Genomic DNA, 22,773 nt, shown 5'->3' on the forward strand with positions numbered 1-22,773 from the left:
ATCAATTCCAAGAGGTTAAAATATTTGCAAATATATGATGCAATTTCATTGAAGATGAAGGACCTGGAATTTTTTAAAAAAACGCATTTTCTTGAACATTTTATGAACTCGAACTCTGCTACTTATTACGACATAGTGGCCACAATTAATTATGCCTTCCTGTGGAGTTGGCTGACAGGGAAGTTTGGCTGAGGTTTTTTTTTCACAAACCAGCTGGCCAGGCCTCTGTTTTTGCATATGGCAGCTTGGCTGCTGGGTAGCTGTAATTTCTTGGAAGCACAGCTGTGTCACTGATGCCGTGCCCCTCTAACACTACACTGGTACTCATTTTGCCAACCTCGGAAGGATGACAGGCTGAGTCAACCCGACCTGGTGTTAATTCAGCAGCCAACAGGGCTCAAACTCAGGACCAACAGGGCAGGATCCAAAGCCAACCCACCCTAACCACAAAGCCAACACCAGGCTTGGCCAAGTACGATTTGACTGAATTTGATTTGAGAAGGAATTTGTAATTTGTTCAGAGTGACAGCGATACCTCGCCGACTTTTCACAAATGATGCCATGGAAACTTAAATGTCTTCCAGCTAATGCTGGAGATGGCTCACGTGAGCAGATGGCTCACGGAACTTTTAACGTCCAGCAGTACGACGGCACACTTTGACTGTGAAGCACCAATCTGACGTTTTATAGCTGTGCTGACAATCTACCCACGCTAGACAGATCAAAATTAATTGCACTATCTCCGAATCATCGTTTGGGACATTATACCAACTATAGAGTTCATAGAACACCTTAGGCCATAGTTTTGAGGAAAAAGGGCATGGGAATGAGGGTCTTTTCAACTTTTCCTTTGCGTTTCCAAGTACTATTTATATTTCTGATGAGCCATGATTTTTGTCTCGATCTCGATCTCGATCTTCCCCAATGCTGAGAGCGTGAACGTTACATTTGATTGGTCGAGAAGAAGTAAAGTGGCATATTTTGTCCAATTATTGCTAAACTTGCCTGGTGGTGGCTTTGTGGTTAACGTAGTGGGCTTGGGATCCTAGGGTCCTGAGTTCAAATCTTGCTTGGTTATTGAATTAATACCAGGTGGGTTTGATTTAGCCTGTCATCCTTCCGGAGGTTGGCAAAATGAGTACCAGCTTGCTGGGAATGATTGAGCCATTCGAGTACCCTGCGTCGGAGTGGCGACCCATCCAGGATTGTACCCAACAGCCCAGGAGACTGCTTTGGCAGCACCGACGCTCTGTACAGAGTATGGTCCTGATGGATGGACTGCTAAACTGAAGGTTTTTGAAAGTGCCAAGAAGTCAATTTAATTTATGTTATACAGTGTTCAAGTATATAACTAAAAGAAAAGTTTTCAAGGCTGTAGAAAAAAAAACTCCAGTTTTTGGAAGTTGACCGCATTTGATGCATCTTTTACATCACCTTATTTATCACGTTAAATAAGTTATTCATGCTGTTGTTTGTCCTTTATGACGTCCATAAAAACAGTGTTTCCTGTTTGGAATGATTTTCAATTTTGTTTTGCTGCCAAACAGGCTGAGAGGGTAAAAACATTACCATACTCTGTACAAGCGTGCTCAGGTTGAGATTCCGTACAATTTGACAAATTCAGAGATGAAATACTGCTGATCTGTCGGTTCGTGTTCCGATTCATGTTCTTTGGTGTTGAAAATATAAAATCCAATTGAAATGAAGTAGTTCCTCAATCATAGACTGATGACTGTAGACAGACGGACAGAGCGAACCAATTACTTCACTCCGCTTTGCGCTTCGCGAGCGGAGTAATTAAACAAAGTAATAAAAATGCTGTAAAACTTGTATTTGTTGATAAATAAATAAATTGGCGAAATAAATGATGCATGTTTTTCTAAAAATCTTTATGCTATAATTTAATGTTTTTTTATGTTTAAACTTTAAACTGAAGAAGAAACTTCATCGTATTATTCACTTCAATATTATATCATGAACTTACTGATCAAACTTCATGTGTCTATCTTCAGTGTGAAAATTATGTCGTGTGAATTACATCATATAAAAATAGTACCATAACATCAACAAAACAAAAATTACATCAACAAAAAAATTGTTGAAGGTGAATACAAATACGGGGAACGAGTTCACTTACTAAGAACTTCAACAAAGGAGGCCATCCTGCCTGCCCAGCGGTTGCCAACCTATTGTTGTTTGTCCATACTCTATCATTTTGTTGTTTTTAGATCCTCGTGGAGGATCTCTAAGTCTTACTCACGTTGTTGTTCCTGTGGACTTTTTTGTTTCACAGCCTACAGTTTTCATCGAAACTTCCTGAAACTTGGCATATATATATATATATATATATATATATATATATATATATATATATATATATATATATATATATATATATATATATATATATATATGTAAATATACCCTGTGCAGACAGTAACCATCTATGATTTTGAAAATTCCTCCTAGAAAAAAGTTATGACGTCAAAATATCTCCGCTAATGGAAATCGCCTAAAAAATTATCACCGAAACTAGGCAAGCTTTTTGAATTCTGTTTGTGGGAATCGAACAGGGCATTAGCAGAGATGAATTACCGCACATATGATACATCACTATGACGTCATATAAATTTTTATGACGTCATTCCTATTTTTTGACATTTTTGTTTTTTGTTTCATTTGTTTCACAGCCTACAGTTTTCATCGAAACTTCTTGAAACTTGTCATATATATGTAAAAATACCCTGCGCAGATAGTAACCATCTCCGATTTTGAAAATTCCTCCGATTAAAAAAAGTTCTGACGTCAAAATATCTCCACTAACAGAAATCGCCTAAAAAATTATCTCCGAAACTAGGCAAGCTTTTTGAATTTTGTTTGTGGGAATCGAACAGGGCATTAGCAGAGATGAATTACCGCACATATGATACATCACTATGACGTCATATCAATTTTTATGACGTCATTCCTATTTTTTGACATTTTTTGTTTCACAACCCAGAGTTTTCATCGGATCTTCGTGAAACTTGCCATGTATATGCAGAAAGCCCACGCGCAGGCAGTAACTGTCTCCGATTTTGGAAATTCTTCCTAGAAAAAAGTTGACGTCAATTTTGCCGCTAATGGAAATCGCCTATACCATTATCTCTGAAACAAGTAAGCTGTTTGAATTTTGTTTGCGGGAATCAAGCCGGGCATTAGCACAGATAATTATTTATTGCAAACCTGATACATCACAATGACGTCATATTCGTTTTTATGACGTCATCATTAAGAGGACGAGGATCTTAGCTCATTTGAGCTTGTTAATATTTGATGCTGAGCGTCTAGCAAGGAAGCAGTGCATACCACTTAAATGACTCCTCGGGTTGGGGGGAGGAGGTCTGTTTCGAAGCACGGACCTCCTGGACTCGGAGGGAATGCTCTAACCAAGACATGATACAAGTCTGGTAATCTACTTTAAATCTACTTTAAACTAGTTATCTGGTAATCTACTTTAAATCTACTTTAAACTTGTAATCTACTTTGAACTAGTAATCTGGTAGTCTGGTAATCTACTTTAAACTACTTCAAGCATCACACAATCCACATAAGGAGTGAAAATGCCTGACACTAACAGCATGCTTGTTCTAAACCTGCTGCCAAGGGCACTTCAGCAAATCCCTTTGAGTTTGCATACCCTCTTCATTTCTACACCTCCACTGATGAAGTCGCCAGAAGCATTGTGTTTCTCGGTTGTCTGTACGTCTGTGTGTGCCGTCCGTGCTAATTTTCTCCGTTTTATCTGAAACCGCTTAACTGATTGACAAATTTTCACTGCAGGTGCCACTACTCATGTGGAATGTTGAAATAATAATTATGAAGTCAAGGGTCATATGGTGTGGCAGCCATGTTGGAAAAAAGGAAAAACCTTGGTCCTTTATCTCTGAAACCGCTCCATGGAAAAATATGAAACTTGGCACATGTGAAGTGCTCCCCATGGGAAACAAGTGTTGCTTTTTGTTTTTGATGTCATAGGTGGCTTCATAATTATATCAGAGCATCCGTCGAATGCTTTATCTGATAAGTATGAAATATTTTGAGGGTCATCTCGGGCTAAATTGTATGAAGGAAAGAAATTGGACATCATCGTTAATGTGGTTCGGCAGCTATATATATATATATATATATATATATATATATATATATATATATATATATATATATATATATATATATATATATATATATATATATATATATATATATATATATATACACACACATGTATGTAACTTTTTTAACATAAAAGCCTTCAAAAATCTTTGTCCGAACTGGATGATCGAGGCGAAATTTTACAGTTATAATCGCCTATCCATGAGGAACAAAAAGTTCTCCACCTATGATGTCATTGGTCACGTGGTTTGTCTGCTATGATTTTTATTTTTTGAAGAATAAACTTCTAAAAATCGTCTCCAGAACGGCTTAACAGATCGAGGGGAAACTTCACTCACAATTTCTTTAAAAAAAAAAAATTAACTTTGTCATTTTGGGGTATTTTTGTGGATCAGTGACAAAATTTTTAAGTTTTCTCCATTTTAAATTCAGGCTGTAACACAACAAAATGTGACAAAAGTCGAGGGGTGTGAATACTTTCTGAAGGCAATGTGTATAAGGATTGTTGGAAAATCATGAACTTACTGGGCATTTGTTTCAGCGGTGATGAAGCGTTCATCTTGTGTTTGTTCCTGCTCTCATAATGCTTCTTTGATGCCTCGACATGATAATTACTCGACACACGAAGCGCAAATTGGGGTTAAGCAATTGGTTTTCTCTGTTTCCAGACGTCAGATTATGATCGAGGAACTACTTGATTTCAATTGAATTTTATATTTTGAACACTGTAGAACATAAATTGGAACACCAACCTGTAGTTTAATCGTACTTTCACTCTGAATTTGGCAAATTAAATGGAATCTCGTCCCAAGCTTGAATTGGCACAGAGGAATAAAGTAATTATTTTAGACTGTCTGCCTGTCGAACAGTCAAACAAAATTGAAAATCATTCCAAACGGAAAATTTAGTTTATAAGGATGTCATAAAGAACAAACAACAGGCATGAAGAACTAATTTAATGTGTTAAATTAGTTGGTGTAAAGGACGGCGCATCAGCTGCGGTAAACTTCCGGAAAACAAATAAAATCTACAACTTTTAAAACACATTTTTAATTGTAATTCAATTATATACTTGAACACTAGAGCACAAAGCACCTTGTTGTTGCTTCCAAAAAACTTCTGTTTAGCAGTACTTGGACAAAATATTCAGCGATTTTACGCCATCTCAACCAATCAAATTTGCAGCACACGCTCTTTGTTGGGTGATATGGAGATTCAGACCAAAATCACGCCTCGTAGGAAATATAAATCGTGCTTCGGAAACGCAAATCAAAAGTTTAAAGACACTTCCCATGTCCTTGTTCTCAAGACTGCATGGGGTAAGGTGTTCTCTGAACTCCTTAGTTTATCCAGTGTGTGTTTATAAATTTGCGAGAAACGCATGATCATCAAAAGCTGTGGCAAAAGTAAAAACAAGGTCTGCATGACTGTCATGGCAAATACAGTTCAGCAATCACGAATGTTGGATTTTGGTGTTTGTTTTAATACAAGATTGCAAAATAATAATGTCCAGGCACTTAGACGAATAGCAAAGTGAAGTAAACTCCATCAAAACGCCACTGGAGCATGCTTTTCCATTAACGGTAAAGGTTTCTTTTGCTGGTTAAACACACAGAAGGTCCTCGAAGTGCATTTAGTCAACGACACATTGTCCCATTGCATGGATTCTCTGTTATGGAGAGTAGACTTGTACTGAGAGGTTTCCAGGAGTTCAAGTGTCAGTGCCTTCCTGAGAGACTCTCGTAAATGCGGAGAAAATTTAGTGTTGAGGCATTGCGAATGGAGAGAAGCTTGAAGCTATGCAGGTGGATGAGTGCTGAAACAAAAACACATTGAGAGAAGGAAACCTAATGTAAACAATGGTTGGGAAAGTAACCAAGTTGAATTGCAAGCTCTTTCCAGTGGTAAGTTGGAATGTTTCAGTGGTAAGTTGGAAGTGTTATTCTTCATTAGTGTTCAATGAGAGTATATATTTATCCAGTCATCTAATTTTAACAAACGATACAGACAAAGCTTTCAATAATAGAGCCTTTGCGTTGACTTAACGAGTAGAGGGAGTCGAGTATGATTTGATATCAAACGATTTTCAATGAGAGCTGGCAGAATGGCCAAAACCTCGAGGTATGAGCACTTCCTTAAGAGTTGTCTATCTTCGGTTTGAATCTTGGCCAGCTATAAACTGTCATGCTGGTATTTTGCAGGCAGGGTGAGTTAAGCCATCGATATGTGTGGGTGATGTCCCTCCAAATAGACATTAAACTGGGAGTCCTGTCTGCCGTCCATTACTTGATGGACGTTAAAGATCCCATGGTGCCCTTCGCAAAGAGCAGGCGAGCTATCATCGGCCCCTATGGCCAAAATTTCAAGTTCCTGCCCTACCTTACAGGGAGCACTGCATCAGTGGCATAGCCGTTCTCTCAGTCGATGATGCGACCCCGCAACCTTGTGCTGAATGTGAAAGCAGAAAAAGACGATACAACTAAAAGAAGGATAATTATGTTGGGGTAACTTTTAGCAAGACAACATTATTATTATTTATGTAAAAACCAAGACTGTTGTCAAATTGGAGGAATAATGATGGATCGTGAGTAGAAGCTGGCAACAAGTACCCCCAACAAACTCATAAACGCTTGGGACGTCAATCGACATGCATGCAGTACGTTTGTTTTGCCCTGTGCTTAAGACGAGATGAATCTCATTTTGGAGCAAGAAGAAACAAAATCAGATGCTCATAAATAAATAAACACAAATTAATGTTAAACAAATGTGCAGTCATTTGTTCGGGTACCAAGCCTACAAGGCTGGGTAACCTATTGTTTTTCTTCTGTTTTTTTTTTTTGTTGTTGTTCCACCGGCAATTTGGGTTTTTTTTCGCTTTAAAATTCATTTTCTCAGCAACCCTAAGTCCAATCGACACGAAATTTTCACCTTTGTATGTATCTTCTTTGATAAAATAATCAATTGATAATTATGACATCATATGTCACGTGGTACGGCGCCATATTTAAAAACCGAAAAACTTTGGACCTCTGTATCTCCAAAACCATAAAATGGGGAAAAATTGAAACTTGGCACATGGCAAGAACTCATGGGAAACACTTGTGATTTTTTGTGACATCATCGGTGAAGTGGTATCCTGGTGAAAAGTCGACAGGGAGAAAGCTGCATCAGAAAAATTTGAAATGTCTTGAGCATTATCAACGCAACAATTCACCATAGGAAAAAAAAATTATGACGTCATAGGTCACGTGGTTTGGCACCCATATTGTTTTGAAAATTAAAAAATATTCTCCAGAATGGCTGGACAGATTGAGGCGAAACTTTACACACATATTCCCCATGACATCTTTTTACAAGTTTGTTAATTTCTAATTGATAGTTCAGATGGTTTGGTGGCCATATTGGATTGAAGAAAAATATTAAATAATGTTTTCTCTGGAACCACTTAACCTATTGAAGCCAAACTTTACAGCTATCCACCACCATGGCTGCATATATGGCAAAAATTATGATGTCACAAGTCACATGGTTTGACAGCCATCTTGAATAGAAAAGCTCACCTTATCTGATTAACACAAAACTTCACAATCGTGATCCCCTACCCCATTAGAGGCAGAATTAAAATTTATGATTTCATAGATCATGTGGTTCGTCAGCCATATTGGATTGAAAACTTCTTCTCCGAAGCGGCTGAACAGATTGAGGCGAAACTATACACATATTCCACCAGACATGCTTGAAAAAGTTTGTTAATTTCTCATTGATAGGTCACATGGTTTGGTGGCCATATTGAATTTACCCTAAAACCCTCAAACATCTTCTCCAGAACGGCTGGTCAGATCAAGGGGAAACTTCACACACACACATTCTACAAGGCAAGGAGATACAAGTTTGTTCATGAATAATTGATGGGTCACATGGTTTGGCAGCCATGTTGGATTGAATGAAAATATTAAATAATGTTTACTCTGGAATCACAACATCATTCAATGTAAAACTTCACAATTATGATCTTGCAGACATGTGGAATGCACTTTTGAAACTTCAATCTGATTGGCCACAAGGTCTGGCAGCTAGAATTATTTAATTATTTCAATCTGAGAACTTTTAGAATTTTTTTTTAATTTTTATTTTATTTTTTGCAGAAGGCCCACTTGGCTGCACCTGTATGCATTTGAGGGTACAGGAGTAGCAATTCAATTGACACCAATGATGGCCCCAGGAAAAATGGTCAACTGTGTATATAAGAAATGGATGAAGCATGGCCTGTTCCTCGGTCCATAACTTGTGAATCCTGCGTCGTAGAGAAACTTGTGGGGCCTCATTAGATTTGGGGGAATCCCGCTTTTCGCTCTGCGCTGATGTTGTCCACATTTATTGCTTTGTGTTCAGGTTATTTAAACACCAATGCAATTGATACCAACTATGTATTCAGGAAAAGGGCTAACTGCTGACATAAATAGATAGAATGCGGCATGTTACTGGGACCATAACTCAATCCCACATGGTAGAGAGACATATGGGTGGGGGGGGGGGGCTTCCTATTACTCGGTGGAGTTCCGGTTTACTCTGTGGACTCACGGTGACATTTCCCGCACATTTATTGCTTCGTGTTCAGGTAATTTAAACGCCAATTCAATTAACACCAACAATGTCCCCAGGAAAAATGTCTAACTGTATATGTAAAACATAAATTGAATACTTTGTGTTAATCGGTCCGTAACTCGTCAGTCACGTGTTGTATCAAAGCTGGATGTCTTGGTATCTGGTCATCACTGCCAGCAGATGTAAAATGGCAGTTATAGTTAAAGTTTAAAAAATAATAATAATAACCCCACCAGATTGCAATAAAAAAATTTTTTATAGTTTTTAATGAACAAATTTAACTTCCAAACGTCCTTGCTTTTAATTTTGCTTTGCATTCAGGGGTGATTTTTGTTGGCATTCCAGATTTTAGGAAATGGGAAAAGCCATCAACTGTGAAGTTCCTCTTCCCCTCCCAATCACTTGATGCCACCATTATTAATCAGTGTTAATGGCACGTTGAATTATATCTTCATGTGCAGTCTTGTCCAAGCATGCTGAAATGCCATATTTACAAAATTTGTGTCTTGATTGAAACCAGATTAACTATTTTTCGAATGTTTTCATTCTCTGACCGATAAAGCCACGATAATCATGCTTTATCTCGTGATCCATATGATACAATTAAACAATGTGTGCTGTGAAATAATGTCTGTTGTTAACTGTAAGGACACAAGGAACTTCAAAACAGGAGGAGGCCATTAGGCCCATCAAGTCTGTGCATTCTCTCTGACTTCCAGAACCCCCTCCTTCACCCCTTTCTTCAAAACTCTGTGGACTTACAAACAACCAGTCTTGGTGTTATGGTTAGAGACTTAGAGTGTCTGCTCCGAATCTGGGAGGTCAGTGGTTCAAGCCCTGCCTGAGTCGTAGCAAAGACTTTAAAAATGCCATCCATGGGGAGGAGGAAATTCCTCCTTTGAAATGCCCTGCAGAGTGTGGTGAGAGAGCCTGTGCCATTGAATTGACATTGCTGGTACTCAGAATGCTCTGGGAAGTGACGTCACTTTCTCCAGGCTCAGTGGTTGTGTTTGTCTGATCTCTCAATCCTGTTTTGTGTCTCGTATATTTGTCTCTATGTCCATGTGTGTGAGATGTATGCACTTAGGTTGCTGCAGGATATCTCTCTCTCTCTCTCTCTCTCTCTCTCTCTCTCTCTCTCTCTCTCTCTCTCTCTCTCTCTCTCTCTCTGTCTCTCTCTCTCTCTCTCTCTCTCTCTCTCTCTCTCTCTCTCTCTCTCTCTCTCTCTCTCTCTCTCTCTCTCTGTCTCTGTCTCTGTCTCTGTCTCTGTCTCTGTCTCTGTCTCTGTCTCTGTCTCTGTCTCTGTCTCTGTCTCTGTCTCTGTCTCTGTCTCTGTCTCTGTCTCTGTCTCTGTCTCTGTCTCTCTCTCTTTGTCTCTCTCTCTTTGTCTCTCTCTCTCTTTGTCTCTCTCTCTCTTTGTCTCTCTCTCTCTTTGTCTCTCTCTCTCTTTGTCTCTCTCTCTCTTTGTCTCTCTCTCTCTTTGTCTCTCTCTCTCTTTGTCTCTCTCTCTCTTTGTCTCTCTCTCTCTTTGTCTCTCTCTCTCTTTGTCTCTCTCTCTCTTTGTCTCTCTCTCTCTTTGTCTCTCTCTCTCTTTGTCTCTTCCCCTCTTTATTCATTGTGGACTGGAGTGTCTGCATGTAAGACCCCATTATCTCACTGTCGTCATTGTGCTCTGAAAGCTGGAGCTTGGAAGAGATAAGTGATGTGGAGATCCAAATTGCCAGTTGTCAACTCTTCAGATTAAAGCTGCTGTGGTGTGTCTTTAAAGGAGTGTCTGTGCAGTACTTTACTTAAATTGACTAATTCTCCTCGTGCAGAAATTCTGGTGTCAAATCAAGATTGATGCTGGATTTATTGTCTTTGGAATAGGGATGTTACAACAGCCCTTCGTTTAGGACTGAGAAACCTTGTTACATTAACAGTATGGGAGAGTGGTTAAAGTTGGTAACTTCAACCATCGCACAATTAACTGGGGGTTGTTGCAAGTGTAGGCTGAAAGGTAGATTTTTCTATATTGTTCACTCAGGATTTGTTTTTGACTGAACAAGTGTTCATAGCAATTAGAGCGGAGAATCTTCTTGATCTGGCCTTATCAAATTAACCTGGGCTTATTGAGAATCTGGAAGTGAGTGAACCATTTGGTCGGTGATCATGACTTGTTGTCGTTGTCATCGAGACGATGGGCTGAAGGAATGGTGATTATATGCAGGTTTGTGGATACATTTTAAATATTTCGATGGGAATGTGTTGTTTGAGGATTTTTCAGCTGGTGAGATGTCTGTCGAACCCCGAGGAGTATGAAATCACCATTTAGAATTTTTTTTTTTTCTTCATGCACTCCAAATTTCCAAACTGTATCAATGTCAGAGATGTATCTTGGAGCCAGCTGAGGCTTCCAGAATGAAATTGTCCAACAATAATGTGAATAAAATGTACGTGGGGTTGACAATTTTTGGACGTTGACATAATTTTAAGGTCATGACCTAATCATAGACATTTTAACATTTTTTACCCACAACTTGACTAAAGTTTGTCCGATGAAAACGAAATTGCCCTCCAGATAGCCTAGAGCGGGGGTCAGCAACTTGCGGTTCTGGATTTGGGTACGGCTCCTGACCCTGATTGATCAAATCCCCTTTTTTCTCCATCAATTTTCAGAAAAGATATTTCTGAGTGTTATGAAAGGATAAAATAATACTTCACAACTTTGGCAATGATAAACAGGAAAATATATCTGATTACTGACACATCGTGTGCTGCGGTTATTTCGGACATCTTGTCGGCAATAGTGCAGTCTCAACCTGCTGCACAGGCTCAAACTCCAGCCTCAGTTTAAAATGTGAACCCCCCCTTCTAAAAAGATAGTGATGCCGTGATCCATGCTGGGCAGGTAAGTGAGAATCCCAATAATGAACGACTTGTATCTAACTTTTAATTATTATTTCATACGCAGTCTGTGGCTGCTGGTTGCATCATTGCTGGGTACGTGGCTGTGCCGCTGAATGTGCCCCCTGTTTCCAGTAGGTTGGTACTCATTTTACTGTCATTGGAGGGATGACGGACCCTGAGTCAACACACCTGGTGTTATTTAACAATACGACAGGAGCTCAAACTCAAGAGCCTAATATCTTAAGCTAATCTTAACTGTTCAGCCAACATCAGGCTTTGATATCTCAATAACAAACGAGATGTAGATGATGGTTTGACAATGTTTGGTAACTCCCCCTTCAGTAAAAGGTGTGTGTGTGACGTCATCACATTTGTGATCCGCCATCTTGGAGTAAAAGCAAACAAACTGAAACTAAACATTGACTGCATCATTGTATCTACATTTGTTAAAATAGGAGTTAAAATGAAGAAGTTTTTGCCATATTTTGTTGTGACAATTTTTTCGATGAGGTGATTGGTAGTTGTATCATAGACTACCTACAAGCAACAATATAAAGGTTTCAATATGGAGGCTTGACTTCGAGTTATGAGGGACGTTCGATTAGAGTTTTGGAATGACACTCTCACAGTAGTCCATGAAATGACAAATTTGTATTTTACTACTCAGTATCTAATTGTGTGTGTGTCATTGGAAGGGGATGATGTTATCACCCAAAGGGGTAATATGCGCTCGTACACATGATAACGAGACTGTCAATGAGTGGAGGTGAGCAATGATCCTGGATTTTTGAAAAAGGAGTTACATGCATTGCGGCTATTATAAGATGTTGCGCTTTTGGCCGAATTTCATAAAATTGCTCCTGTTATTTTGGGATAGAGAAACTGGCCTAGAGCAAGGTGCATTTACGATTAATTTACATTATACACATCGGGGTTAAAGGTCAAGGTCTTACACCCCAAAAAATACAAAACCACCATTTAGGTTTTTCTCCCTTTTGTCTGCCAATGTCCAAGGACTTTCTGAATTTAAATTTTGCATCAATAATGGCAAATACAAACTAGGTGGGGATGACATTTTGTCCTTGACCTAAATTTTAAGGTCATAACCCAATTTTTCACATTTTCACCGTAACGACGAAGGTTTGTTCAATCAGAATGAAATTGCCCTCTCCAGATAGCCGAGAGTAAGGCACATTTACGCTTAATTTGCATTATACCCCTCCAAGTTATAAGTCAAGGTCACGAGGCGATCTGAAAAAAAAAGTGGGGTTTTTTTTTGTCATCGCTCAATTTTGCCAATACTGAATCTCAGACCGCTTAGCCCTCCAAGATGTTCTTGCATCATAATTGTGGACCTGCACTGAAGTTGTACACCTGATGTTTTTATCCTCGCCAAAGGAGAGGGTATTGCATTTGGGTCCGTTTGTTACTTGCAAAATCGAAGATTTTTCAAGTACATTGGTTAGTCGATTTTGTTTGTCTGTTTGTCTGTTGCCTACAGGTCACAATTTCAAACCAATCTTCACGAAACTTCACCACATGGGAGAATGAAGGAAGAAGCCTATTGTTTTTAAGGTCAACATAGGCCAAAGGTCAACAACTTTGGTGAGATTTCTATATTCCTCAATTTTCATCCGATTCACTTGAAATTTGAAGAGGATTTATATTTCAGGTCACTGAATTCAACCAACCAATTATTTTGGAGGCCCACATTGGCCAGATTTCTAAAATTGTGAATTTTCATCCGATTCACTTGAAATTTGAAGAGGATTTATATTTCAGGTCACTGAATTCAACCAACCAATTATTTTGGAGGTCCACATTGGCCGGATTTCTAAAATTGTGAATTTTAATCCGATTCACTTGAAATTTGAAGAGGAGTTGCATATTTGGTCATTTAATTCAACGACCAATTATTTTTGAGGTCAAATTTGTTTTATGGATTTTGCAAGTATTGTGCTCTGCACAACATCTTCTTCTTGTTTGTTTGTCTGTCTGTCTGTCTGTCTGTTTGTCTGTTTGTCCACACGTAACTTTCATGTTTTTCACCGCAACCGCTTGTCGGATTGAGACGAAATTTTCACCATTGGTGTGACTTGTCATGCAGAATGTTTTAATAATTATGACCTCATAGGTCACGTGGTGTGGCAGCCATATTGGATTCTTGGATTTTTTTTTTTTTGGATCTTTTTTGGAAAAAAATTTTTGGAAAAATTTTGGATCTCTATCTTAAAACACAGCAAGGAAAAAATTGAAATTTGGCACGTGGCAAGTACTCATGGGGAATGAGTGATTTCATTTATTATCCCGCCCCCCTCGTAATCGTCCGGTTTGTTTGTCTGTCTGTCTTAGCAATTTTATGGCAAAACGGCTTTAGCAAACACTATCAAATTTAATCCACAGGTGGGCAATGAACCTTGGATGACCCCATTAACTTTTGGGTCCAATTGGATCAAAGGTCAAGGTCACGAAAACATCAAAATCGTTTTTCGCTCATAACTTCGTCAAAAATGATCTGATTTACTTCAAACTAAGCTTATAGTGAACCTTCTTCTATTTGTCACTTATAATCCTACCCATTCCTAACGTGAAAAATGCATATTTGTGAAGATCGGTAGGGTCCGAAGTTTCCGATTTTGAAAAAAAAGTTATGGTCATCGGTAAAAATTACAAATTTTCCATTATAAATCAAAAAAAATAAGGAATATACGTGTTTACTATGGAAGACATATATCAAGTCCTTTATTGGCTTTCATTTGACATGATGACCTTTGACCTTATGTGGCCTTGAAAGGTCAAAATCATTTTACGGTCATAACTTCGTCAAAAATGGTTTAATTGACTTCAAACTAAGACTAAAATATTCCTTATTCTATTTCTTATAATCAACATTCAGGTTAAGGATGTATCAAATTTAAATTTGATCCCCAAAATAACTTTATGCCTTAAATGGGTGGGATTTGTTGTGCCTGGCACCACTTGTTCATATATATTTTTTGTTTGAATCAGGCTCACTTGGCTGTGCCTGGATGGGTTTGAGAGTAGAGGAGTAGCAGCTGAAATGCAAATCCTATCCAGTTCCTCCTGATGACTTAATCTTTGCTTTTTTGCTTGTTTGGGTTCCTTCTGATTACTTCAATGCAGGACTGACTGCACCTATTTGGTCTTCCATTTGATTTGAATTGAATTTATTTTAATCCCATTCGAAATTCAATTGAATAATTTAAAAAAAAAATGTCATGGGTCAGGGTCAGGTGTTCGATCAAAGAGGGGTTGCATCAAAGGAGGATGTCTTGGTACCCGGTCATCACTGCCAGCAGTTTTAAAATGGCAAGTCTAATTATGTCTCATTAATTACGTAACGCACCAGAACACAAACACCACACACAACAAGTCCTGGTGAGGGTCTGCATTCTCTGATTGCTCTCTTTCTTGTTCCTGATTGTGACCCAGGCAGTGACATTCTTCTGGGTGAAGAGGTTTCTCGAGCATGAGATTGTGGGGGACGGGGGTGCGGATCTCCAGTATATGCCTCCTTTGGAGTTAACATGCCCATAATGAAGGAAATGGGTCTCATTAGAAAAACCAGACATTGTCAAGGAAGTTTGGCTTTTCTTCATTCTTGTCTGTAAACCATTGGCACATTGTCACTCTTTTCTGCGTATGGGCTGCAATCAGTTTGTGTTTAATCTGAATTCTGTATGGCCACACATTCACATCATGGATGAGAATTCTTCTCACTGAATCACCTGAAATTCCAAGCTCTTGGCTCCTCCGCCCAAGAGATTTCTTAGCGTCTCTGCCCACTGAATCACGCACAAAGTCGATGTTCTCGGGAAACCTTGCATCTTGAGGATGTCACGAATGTGTTGGTCTTTCAGCACTTTTATTGTTGAGATTTGCGACCGTGCCGTTTTCTCCGAAACGTTTTGACCCAGGCTCATATCTGTGACTTGCAGGGTGCAGTGGAAGTTCCAAACTTACGTTTAAACTCGATTTGAGTCTTGTTGGCATCTGTTTTAAGAAAAATCTTCGCAGAATAAGTATCTGCCAAATTGTCCAAGGTATCTTGAGAAAGGGAAGAATCGTCACCAACTTTCTTAGTCTGTCTTGGGGTTCACTCTTCAATCACCTGAAAAAAAACTAGGACGTCACTCGGTGGAGCGCATACCTTCGCCTGTCTGAACGGTGTACGTTTTCTATCCCACTTATAGGGTGGATTTGCATCCAGACCTGAACCAGATTCGAATCTGTTCATCCGTGTCACATACCCAACCTGTCCATCAAGTTTCAGCCAAATCCGTCGACAACTTTTTTGAGATATTCTGCTCACAGACAGGTAGACAAAACGTCACAAACAGACTAGAGGTTGTCATTAGATGAGGAAGATGAAATATATTAAACAAAAAGTGGGTTCCATTTTTTGGGATCGACCTGTACAACAGTTGTCACGAAATATGAATGCGATTACAAAACTTTTTTTTTTAGATCATCGTGGAGGATCTCTAAGTCTTCCTCACGTTGTTGTTCTTCATCTTCTTCTTGTTGACTTTTTTGTTTCACAGCCTACAGTTTTCATCGAAACTTCCTGAAACTTGGCATACATATGTAAAAATACCCTGCGCAGACAGTAACCATCTCCGATTTTGAAAATTCCTCCTAGAAAAAAAAGTTATGACGTCAAAATATCTCCGCTAATGGAAATCGCCTAAAAAATTATCTCCGAAACTAGGCAAGCTTTTTGAATTCTGTTTGTGGGAATCGAACAGGGCGTTAGCAGAGATGAATTACCGCACATATGATACATCACTATGACGTCATATCTATTTTTTTATGACGTCATTCCTATTATTTGACATTTTTTGTTTCACAACTCAGAGTTTTCATCGGATCTTCGTGAAACTTGCCATGCATATGCAGAAAGCCCACGCGCAGGCAGTAACCATCTCCGATTTTGGAAATTCTTCCTGGAAAAAAGTTGACGTCACAATATCGCTGCTAATGGAAATCGCCTACACCATTATCTCCGAAACTAGGCAAGCTGTCTGAATTTTGTTTGCGGGAATCAAGCCGGGCATGAGTACAGATAATTTATCGCAAACCTGATACTTCACAATGACGTCATATACGTTTTATGACGTCATCATTAAGACGACGAGGATCTTAACTCATTTGAGCTTGTTTTCTTGCATAACGTTTTCCCTGTTAATATTTAAATGCAAGCCTGAAATAGTTAACCTGAACTCGTAAAATACCCACCCCACTGGCGATCTTTTTTTACTAGCAACACGTTCTTCTGACGCATTATGGGCGGTGTATAGGTTACTGACTGCTCCTTATAGGCAGAATATATATATATATATATATATATATATATATATATATATATATATATATATATATATATATATATATATATCCCTGGTGATGTGCAAGAAACAAAAACATACCGGCAGCTTATAATTCAAAACGCCTCAATGTACTGTTAAACGTGGGGATTGGAACACTGGTCCGTTAATACCAGATACTTGTGATACCCTCCCTCACCTGGAGGCGGCGCTACACGACGCACATTTACATGGAGAATTTTCGTCAGCTTTCCCTCCCGATCCCTCCCCATGAGTGCGGATGAAACCAAGTCAGTCCTTGGTGGAAATTGGCCCAGTAGTTTTGGCCTGATTCCTGATTTCTGTTACACAAACACACAAAAACACACACACACACACACACACACACACACACACACACACACACACACACACACACACACACACACACACACACACACACACACACAATGATTTATTTATACGATTTTCGCCTCTTCTGGATAACAATACACGACACCGTGTGATATTTCAAGAGGACGATCGAGAGCGAATGTTTGTTGTTTTTTATTTATTTATTTATAATCCTTCGCTCCGTTCTCTCTCTCTCTCTCTCTCTGCATCCATTGAAAAGCCGTCACGTTATTTTTTTTATCTGCGAAGAGCAGACATTTTATTTGTTTTCATGAAATGTAAAATGTATTCCGTTTAAAATTTCACTTGGAGGGGTCTGTCTCGAGGGCTATGAGTCCAATAAACAACAACATTCTGTAATGTCCGATTCCATTGGTTGAGCGCCGCAGTTGTTTGACCAGCGAGGAGCGAATTGACCAATGAGAGACGGCTTTACCGATGAGGGACGCCTTTCGGAGCGCGCCATTGGCCGATTCAGGCGATCCTCACAGAGTCCCGCCCCCTTGCCGTGCTCTCCATATCGGGCCCGTGCTCACCGTGCCGGTGTGCGGAGGTTGGCCCCTTTTTTTTTTTTTACCTGCATCTCGTCATTATTACAATTCCGAACTCGTGCGTTGCTGTGGCGGCGCCGTTGCCGAAGAAACACGTGCTTTTTGCGCCGTGCACGTTGTGACTCGTACTGTACGTGCCTGTGTCGAGGCTGCTCTCTCGGGCCTGCCTTTTGTGAGGCGTTGTGTACAGTGTGTTGTTGGACTGTGTGTAACAATGGCACATGATTTGTTGAACGTGTCGAGCATCACGTCCAGTCGTCCGGCATTTTGTTCGTAGTTCGTTTAAAAGTTGTTGAACTTGTGTGGTTAATTGTGTTTGACTTGTTGTGTTGTAGTTTGGGATGAATCACCGCGAGTGGTTTTGCCATTCGGTGCAGTGCAGTGTATTCTCGACTCGATGAGGTACCACATGGGTGGTTGCCATGGTTACCAACTTGCTAAGTGATGGGAGCCAAAGAATGGCCGTGAGTGGGCTACCTTCGGGGTCGGTACTCGGACCATTGCTATTATTTATGATGTACATCGATTATTTTAACAGTGGGGATACGAGTCTGCTTTCCAAATTGGCAGGTAAAACGAAACCTGCAGGTAAGGTAGATTTTTTTTTTTTTGAGGGGGGTGGGGGAAGTGATTGGGTAGGTGCACAAGATTACCAGATGCAGTATCATATTAAGAGATGTACGATGCTGGGTATGGGTAAGAACGATGAAAATTAGGGACTCCATTATGCAAGGAGCAGTCGTGGAGGGTATAACACGGAAGGAGGATTGATGGCAGTATGTATCTACCACCACAGGTAGGGGTGGTAATAGTTACAGGAGGTGAGCAGGCAGCACAATACCAGGCAGCTACAGGTGAAGCAAATGGGTTTTCACGTTGTATTCGGAGGGGGGTCATTTATAAATCAAAAGGTGGCGTTAACATTGTACAGGAATTTAGTGAGGGCCACATCTACAATATTGTGTACAGTTTTGGTCACCACAATTCAGGAAGGACATAAAGCCTGGTGTTGGCTTAGTGGTTAGGGTGGCGGCTTGCGATCCTAGGGTCCTGAGTTCAATCCCCGTTGGCTGCTGAATTAATGCACCAGGAGGTTGACTCAGCCTGTCATCCTTCCGATGTCAGCGAAATGAGTACCAGTGTGTACTGGTAGAGGGGCACTGCATCAGCGGCACAGTCGCGCTTCCAAGAAATGATAGCTACCCTGGCAGCTAAGCTGCCATACGCAAGAAGGAAGGACATAGATGCCATTGAGAAGGTTCAGCGTAGGGCTAGTAGATCGATTCCGAGCCGAGCGAGACTTGGCTATGAGGAGCGGTTGAAGGAGACGGGGCTTTATTCGCGAGAAAGGAGGCGGTTACGAGGAGATATGATGGAGATGGTTTAGATAATGAAAGGTAACGATAAAATAAATGCAGAATAGTTCTTCAGCAAAATATACGGACCAGGGGCCATAACCTTAGAGTAAATATGAGGGGAGTTCCTTGAGGGTTCTTGAGGCAGGGGTCTTAATCAGCGAGTAGTTGATGCATGGAATGGTCTCCCTGGAAAGGTTGTGGCAGCAGAAACGGTAGATAAGTTTAAATTAGAATTGGATGCATTGGGGATGTAGTGGTCTTTGGTATAGAGATACCAGCAGGACTGGTGAGTAGCTGAGGTATGTGGGTGGCTGATTGTATACATGTGTGATGATTGTGAGAGGGTCTCAGCGGTGAATGTGCTGTCCGATGTTCATTCATCCACCCATGTTATTTAGGTGGGACTGAAGATGGTTCGCTTTAATTGTTCAACAGAGAATGGATAGCTTCACTGTGGAGTTATAGCTCTTGAGAGTTTTTTCTCCCCCCCCCCCTCCTCTCTTCTTTGGGTCAGGGGAGTTATTCTTTTCAGAGCAACATCATAAATGTAACTGTGATGGTCATTCGTATCTGGATCTGATGTATTATCTCTCTTTCTGATGCTCTGACAAAAGGCAGGTTCAGTGCTGTGTAAAGCAGCTTCACAGGCAAGGATGACTCTGGGTGGTTTTGCTTTGATTTCCCAGCAGTAGTCATGGCAGGCATTTGGAATTTGTTTTGGGGCGACGGCGATAACTCGCCAAGTCTTTGTGAAGCACACCGTGAGATAATTAACATCTACCAACTAATCCTTGCAGACGGAAAAACCCAGCTTTAACGTCCATGTTTTTAAAGCTTAATCTGTTAAAATGTCTCTATTTGCAACCATTAGTTTGTGGATGGCTAAATATTCCACACTTTTTTTTTTTTAAAGAAGAGTAGGCGCGTTATCACCGGCACCCTGAAAAAATTATTTCAAATTTCTGCCATCTTCAGTGGAACGTTAGACCTGGCCAGTCGGTTCATGAAAGCCTTTGGCCAAAAATGTCCCCCTGCCGACCCCACAAGAAGGTGGGAATAATTTTTGTAGTAGTTGTGGCCGTAGGTCTGTTTTAAAATTGAAATATTGTACCACGATTTATTTCAAAGTGCTTTTTGTTGCAAATCTAATAATTTCGTTGTACTGCCAACGCTGGTAAGGTAATATGGTCAAATTTGAATGTTGGATATGTTTCTTTGTGGTTCCCATAGTGTCAGCCGGAGCCATGAGCTGTGAAGCGGCAGTGCCTGAGCTGGATCCCTACCAAGACTTTTCGGCGTGGTTGAGTGCTCAGGGCATGAAGACCAGCTTTGCCAGGGCTATGGTGCAGGAGCTTGGGATCAGCGGATATGATGAGCTGCTCGCATGTGCCGATGATGCGCAGGTAGGAGCTGGATGGAGCTTCAGGAATTTCACATGTTGCTCTCTCTCTCTCTCTTTCGAGCGCAGCCTTATGGCTGCTGGTTGCATCATAGGTTAGGGACGCGGCTGTGCCGCTGATGCAGTGTCCCTATTACCAGTACAGTGGTACTCATTTTGCCGAGCTCGGGAGGATGACAGGCTGAGTCAACCCTACCTGGTATTAATTCAGCGGCCAACGAGGCTTTTTCTCAGGACCCTAGGATCCCAAGTCAACCACCCTGACCGCTAAGCCAACACCAGGCACACATGTTACTGATGGAGACAAAAGTGAAAATTAGAGATAACTATTTGGGTTTGAGTTGCAGAATTTTTGGCAAGTGAATATGGTAGCTGTTGCATTTTGTAGTCTGCACTTTTTATATTGTTTGTATTTATTCTATTGTGGGAAGACTTTGAGGTAAGAAGGAGCAGCCAACTTTTATGATCCTCAATCAAATGCAAAGACACTTCCACTAACTATCCAGGTATAGCCAGTCCTACAGATTGTAAATGTACATCGATACTAAGTGTGTTTGTGACTGTCTGTGTGTGTGTGTGTGTGTCAGTGTGTCTCCTCCATTACCCAGAAACCATGAAACCTAGTCTAGTGGCCCCAAACTTTGCATGCTCACTCGGGGAACTCCAAGGGAGTGCAAGAGTGAAAATTGGGTGTTTGGGTTAATTAAAACACCCCTTTTGAAGATAATTAACTACCTTATTTAATTATCCTCAGCCACCTTGCTCTCGACGGGGTCTTAAGGCACCTGCCTCCTTGGTAACCAAGTGCTCTCGCTCGCTGGGTTCTTAAGTCGCCATTTTGTTTGGCCTGCTCAACAATGCCTTGAGTTGAAACGGGCTACAACAGTTTATCAACGAGAAAGTGCTCAAAATGTTTGTTTTCACTTTCCTCGCTCATATTATCGAATGTCTCCTCTTCATACCTACGAGTCGCTGCATGCATAGTTTTCAAATTAGGAGCTTGGAGCAATTTCATGCATTATATGATGCGATTTTCCACGATCTTCTCTCACGGACTAATTAATGTATATCATCGAAATATAATTTGAGTTTGGAGGACCGGATGGATTAAATGACTCGAAATCTGGAGTGAAATCTGAAAATGTTAAGAAATTGGTGACGTTTCGTTTTTTTTGCGGGTCTGTGCCATTACCAATCAGCTTGCTATCGCTTACCAAGCTAGCCGTTCCTTATCAACCATTTCATTGGAGTGCTTAAGCCACTTGCCAAGTGCCCTACACTACCACAGTCGATAGCGGTACAGTTTGTGTCCCGATCGGGATGTACAGTTGGCAGTCGCTCCAAGGTGGAGGTACGTGGTACATATGGGTATATTTGGTGACTCTCCCCCGGTGTGTGTACATGGTTGGTTACAGGTGCCATGGTGGCAAAGTTTCATCCTGTTTCTTCCGATGATGGGTGGTTGAGGTTTTAACTTTTAACCTCAGCAGTGTACGAGCGATCACATTTTCCTTTGTCCTCGTGACTTTCCAAAGAATTGGTTATTTTATTTGAATCGGGTATTCTTTATAATGGTTACATGGTTTCTCTTTTTGAGCTTCAAAGCAAAATATATTTGACGAGCAAGGTACCCGTGCTATGCACGGGAGGGACAGGAAAGCCGGTTTGTGAAGGACTTGGGCAAAAATGGTGAACCTACAAACACCGAAACCGCGAATGTCACAGGTGGAACCAACCCCTTGCATTGTTTCCTCATTCTGCTTTAAACTCGACCTCTATATTTTCATTCAAATAGCATCATTCCAATCACAAATTAATATAACAAAATACAATGTCAGAAACAACCGGGCGTAGTGGCGTGCGCCTGTAATCCAGCTACTCGGAGGCTTGGGTTGGAGGATCGCTTGAGGATGGGAGCTCTGCGCTATGAGAGGGTGTTGGGCAGCCTGGAATCATGGTGAAACCCAATCCTTATCCCTGTGTCGTAAGAGGTGACCAGGGTTGCGTCAGGAAGGGCATCCGGCGTAAAACCTATGCCAAATCAGTATGCGGATCATAACGGATGATCCGCTGTG

At 40.5% G+C, this 22,773-nt stretch overlaps 1 protein-coding gene across 1 annotated transcript in view; it reads left to right on the plus strand.

The window, feature by feature from the left end:
* Positions 1 to 17,799: 17,799 nt before the first annotated feature.
* LOC147031963 (uncharacterized) overlaps positions 17,800 to 22,773 on the plus strand; it is a 230,344-nt gene continuing 225,370 nt past the window's right edge. The window contains exons 1-2 of the mRNA XM_085850276.1: positions 17,800 to 17,943; positions 20,530 to 20,702. Coding sequence (XP_085706402.1) covers positions 17,829 to 17,943; positions 20,530 to 20,702 — 288 coding nt within the window. The 5' untranslated portion in view covers positions 17,800 to 17,828. The remainder of the gene's footprint in view (positions 17,944 to 20,529; positions 20,703 to 22,773) is intronic.

This window comes from Eptatretus burgeri, chromosome 2 (assembly GCF_056783735.1).
Source record: "Eptatretus burgeri isolate ZD-2024b chromosome 2, Ebu_testis_v1, whole genome shotgun sequence".
NCBI classification, from domain to species: Eukaryota; Metazoa; Chordata; class Myxini; order Myxiniformes; family Myxinidae; genus Eptatretus; species Eptatretus burgeri.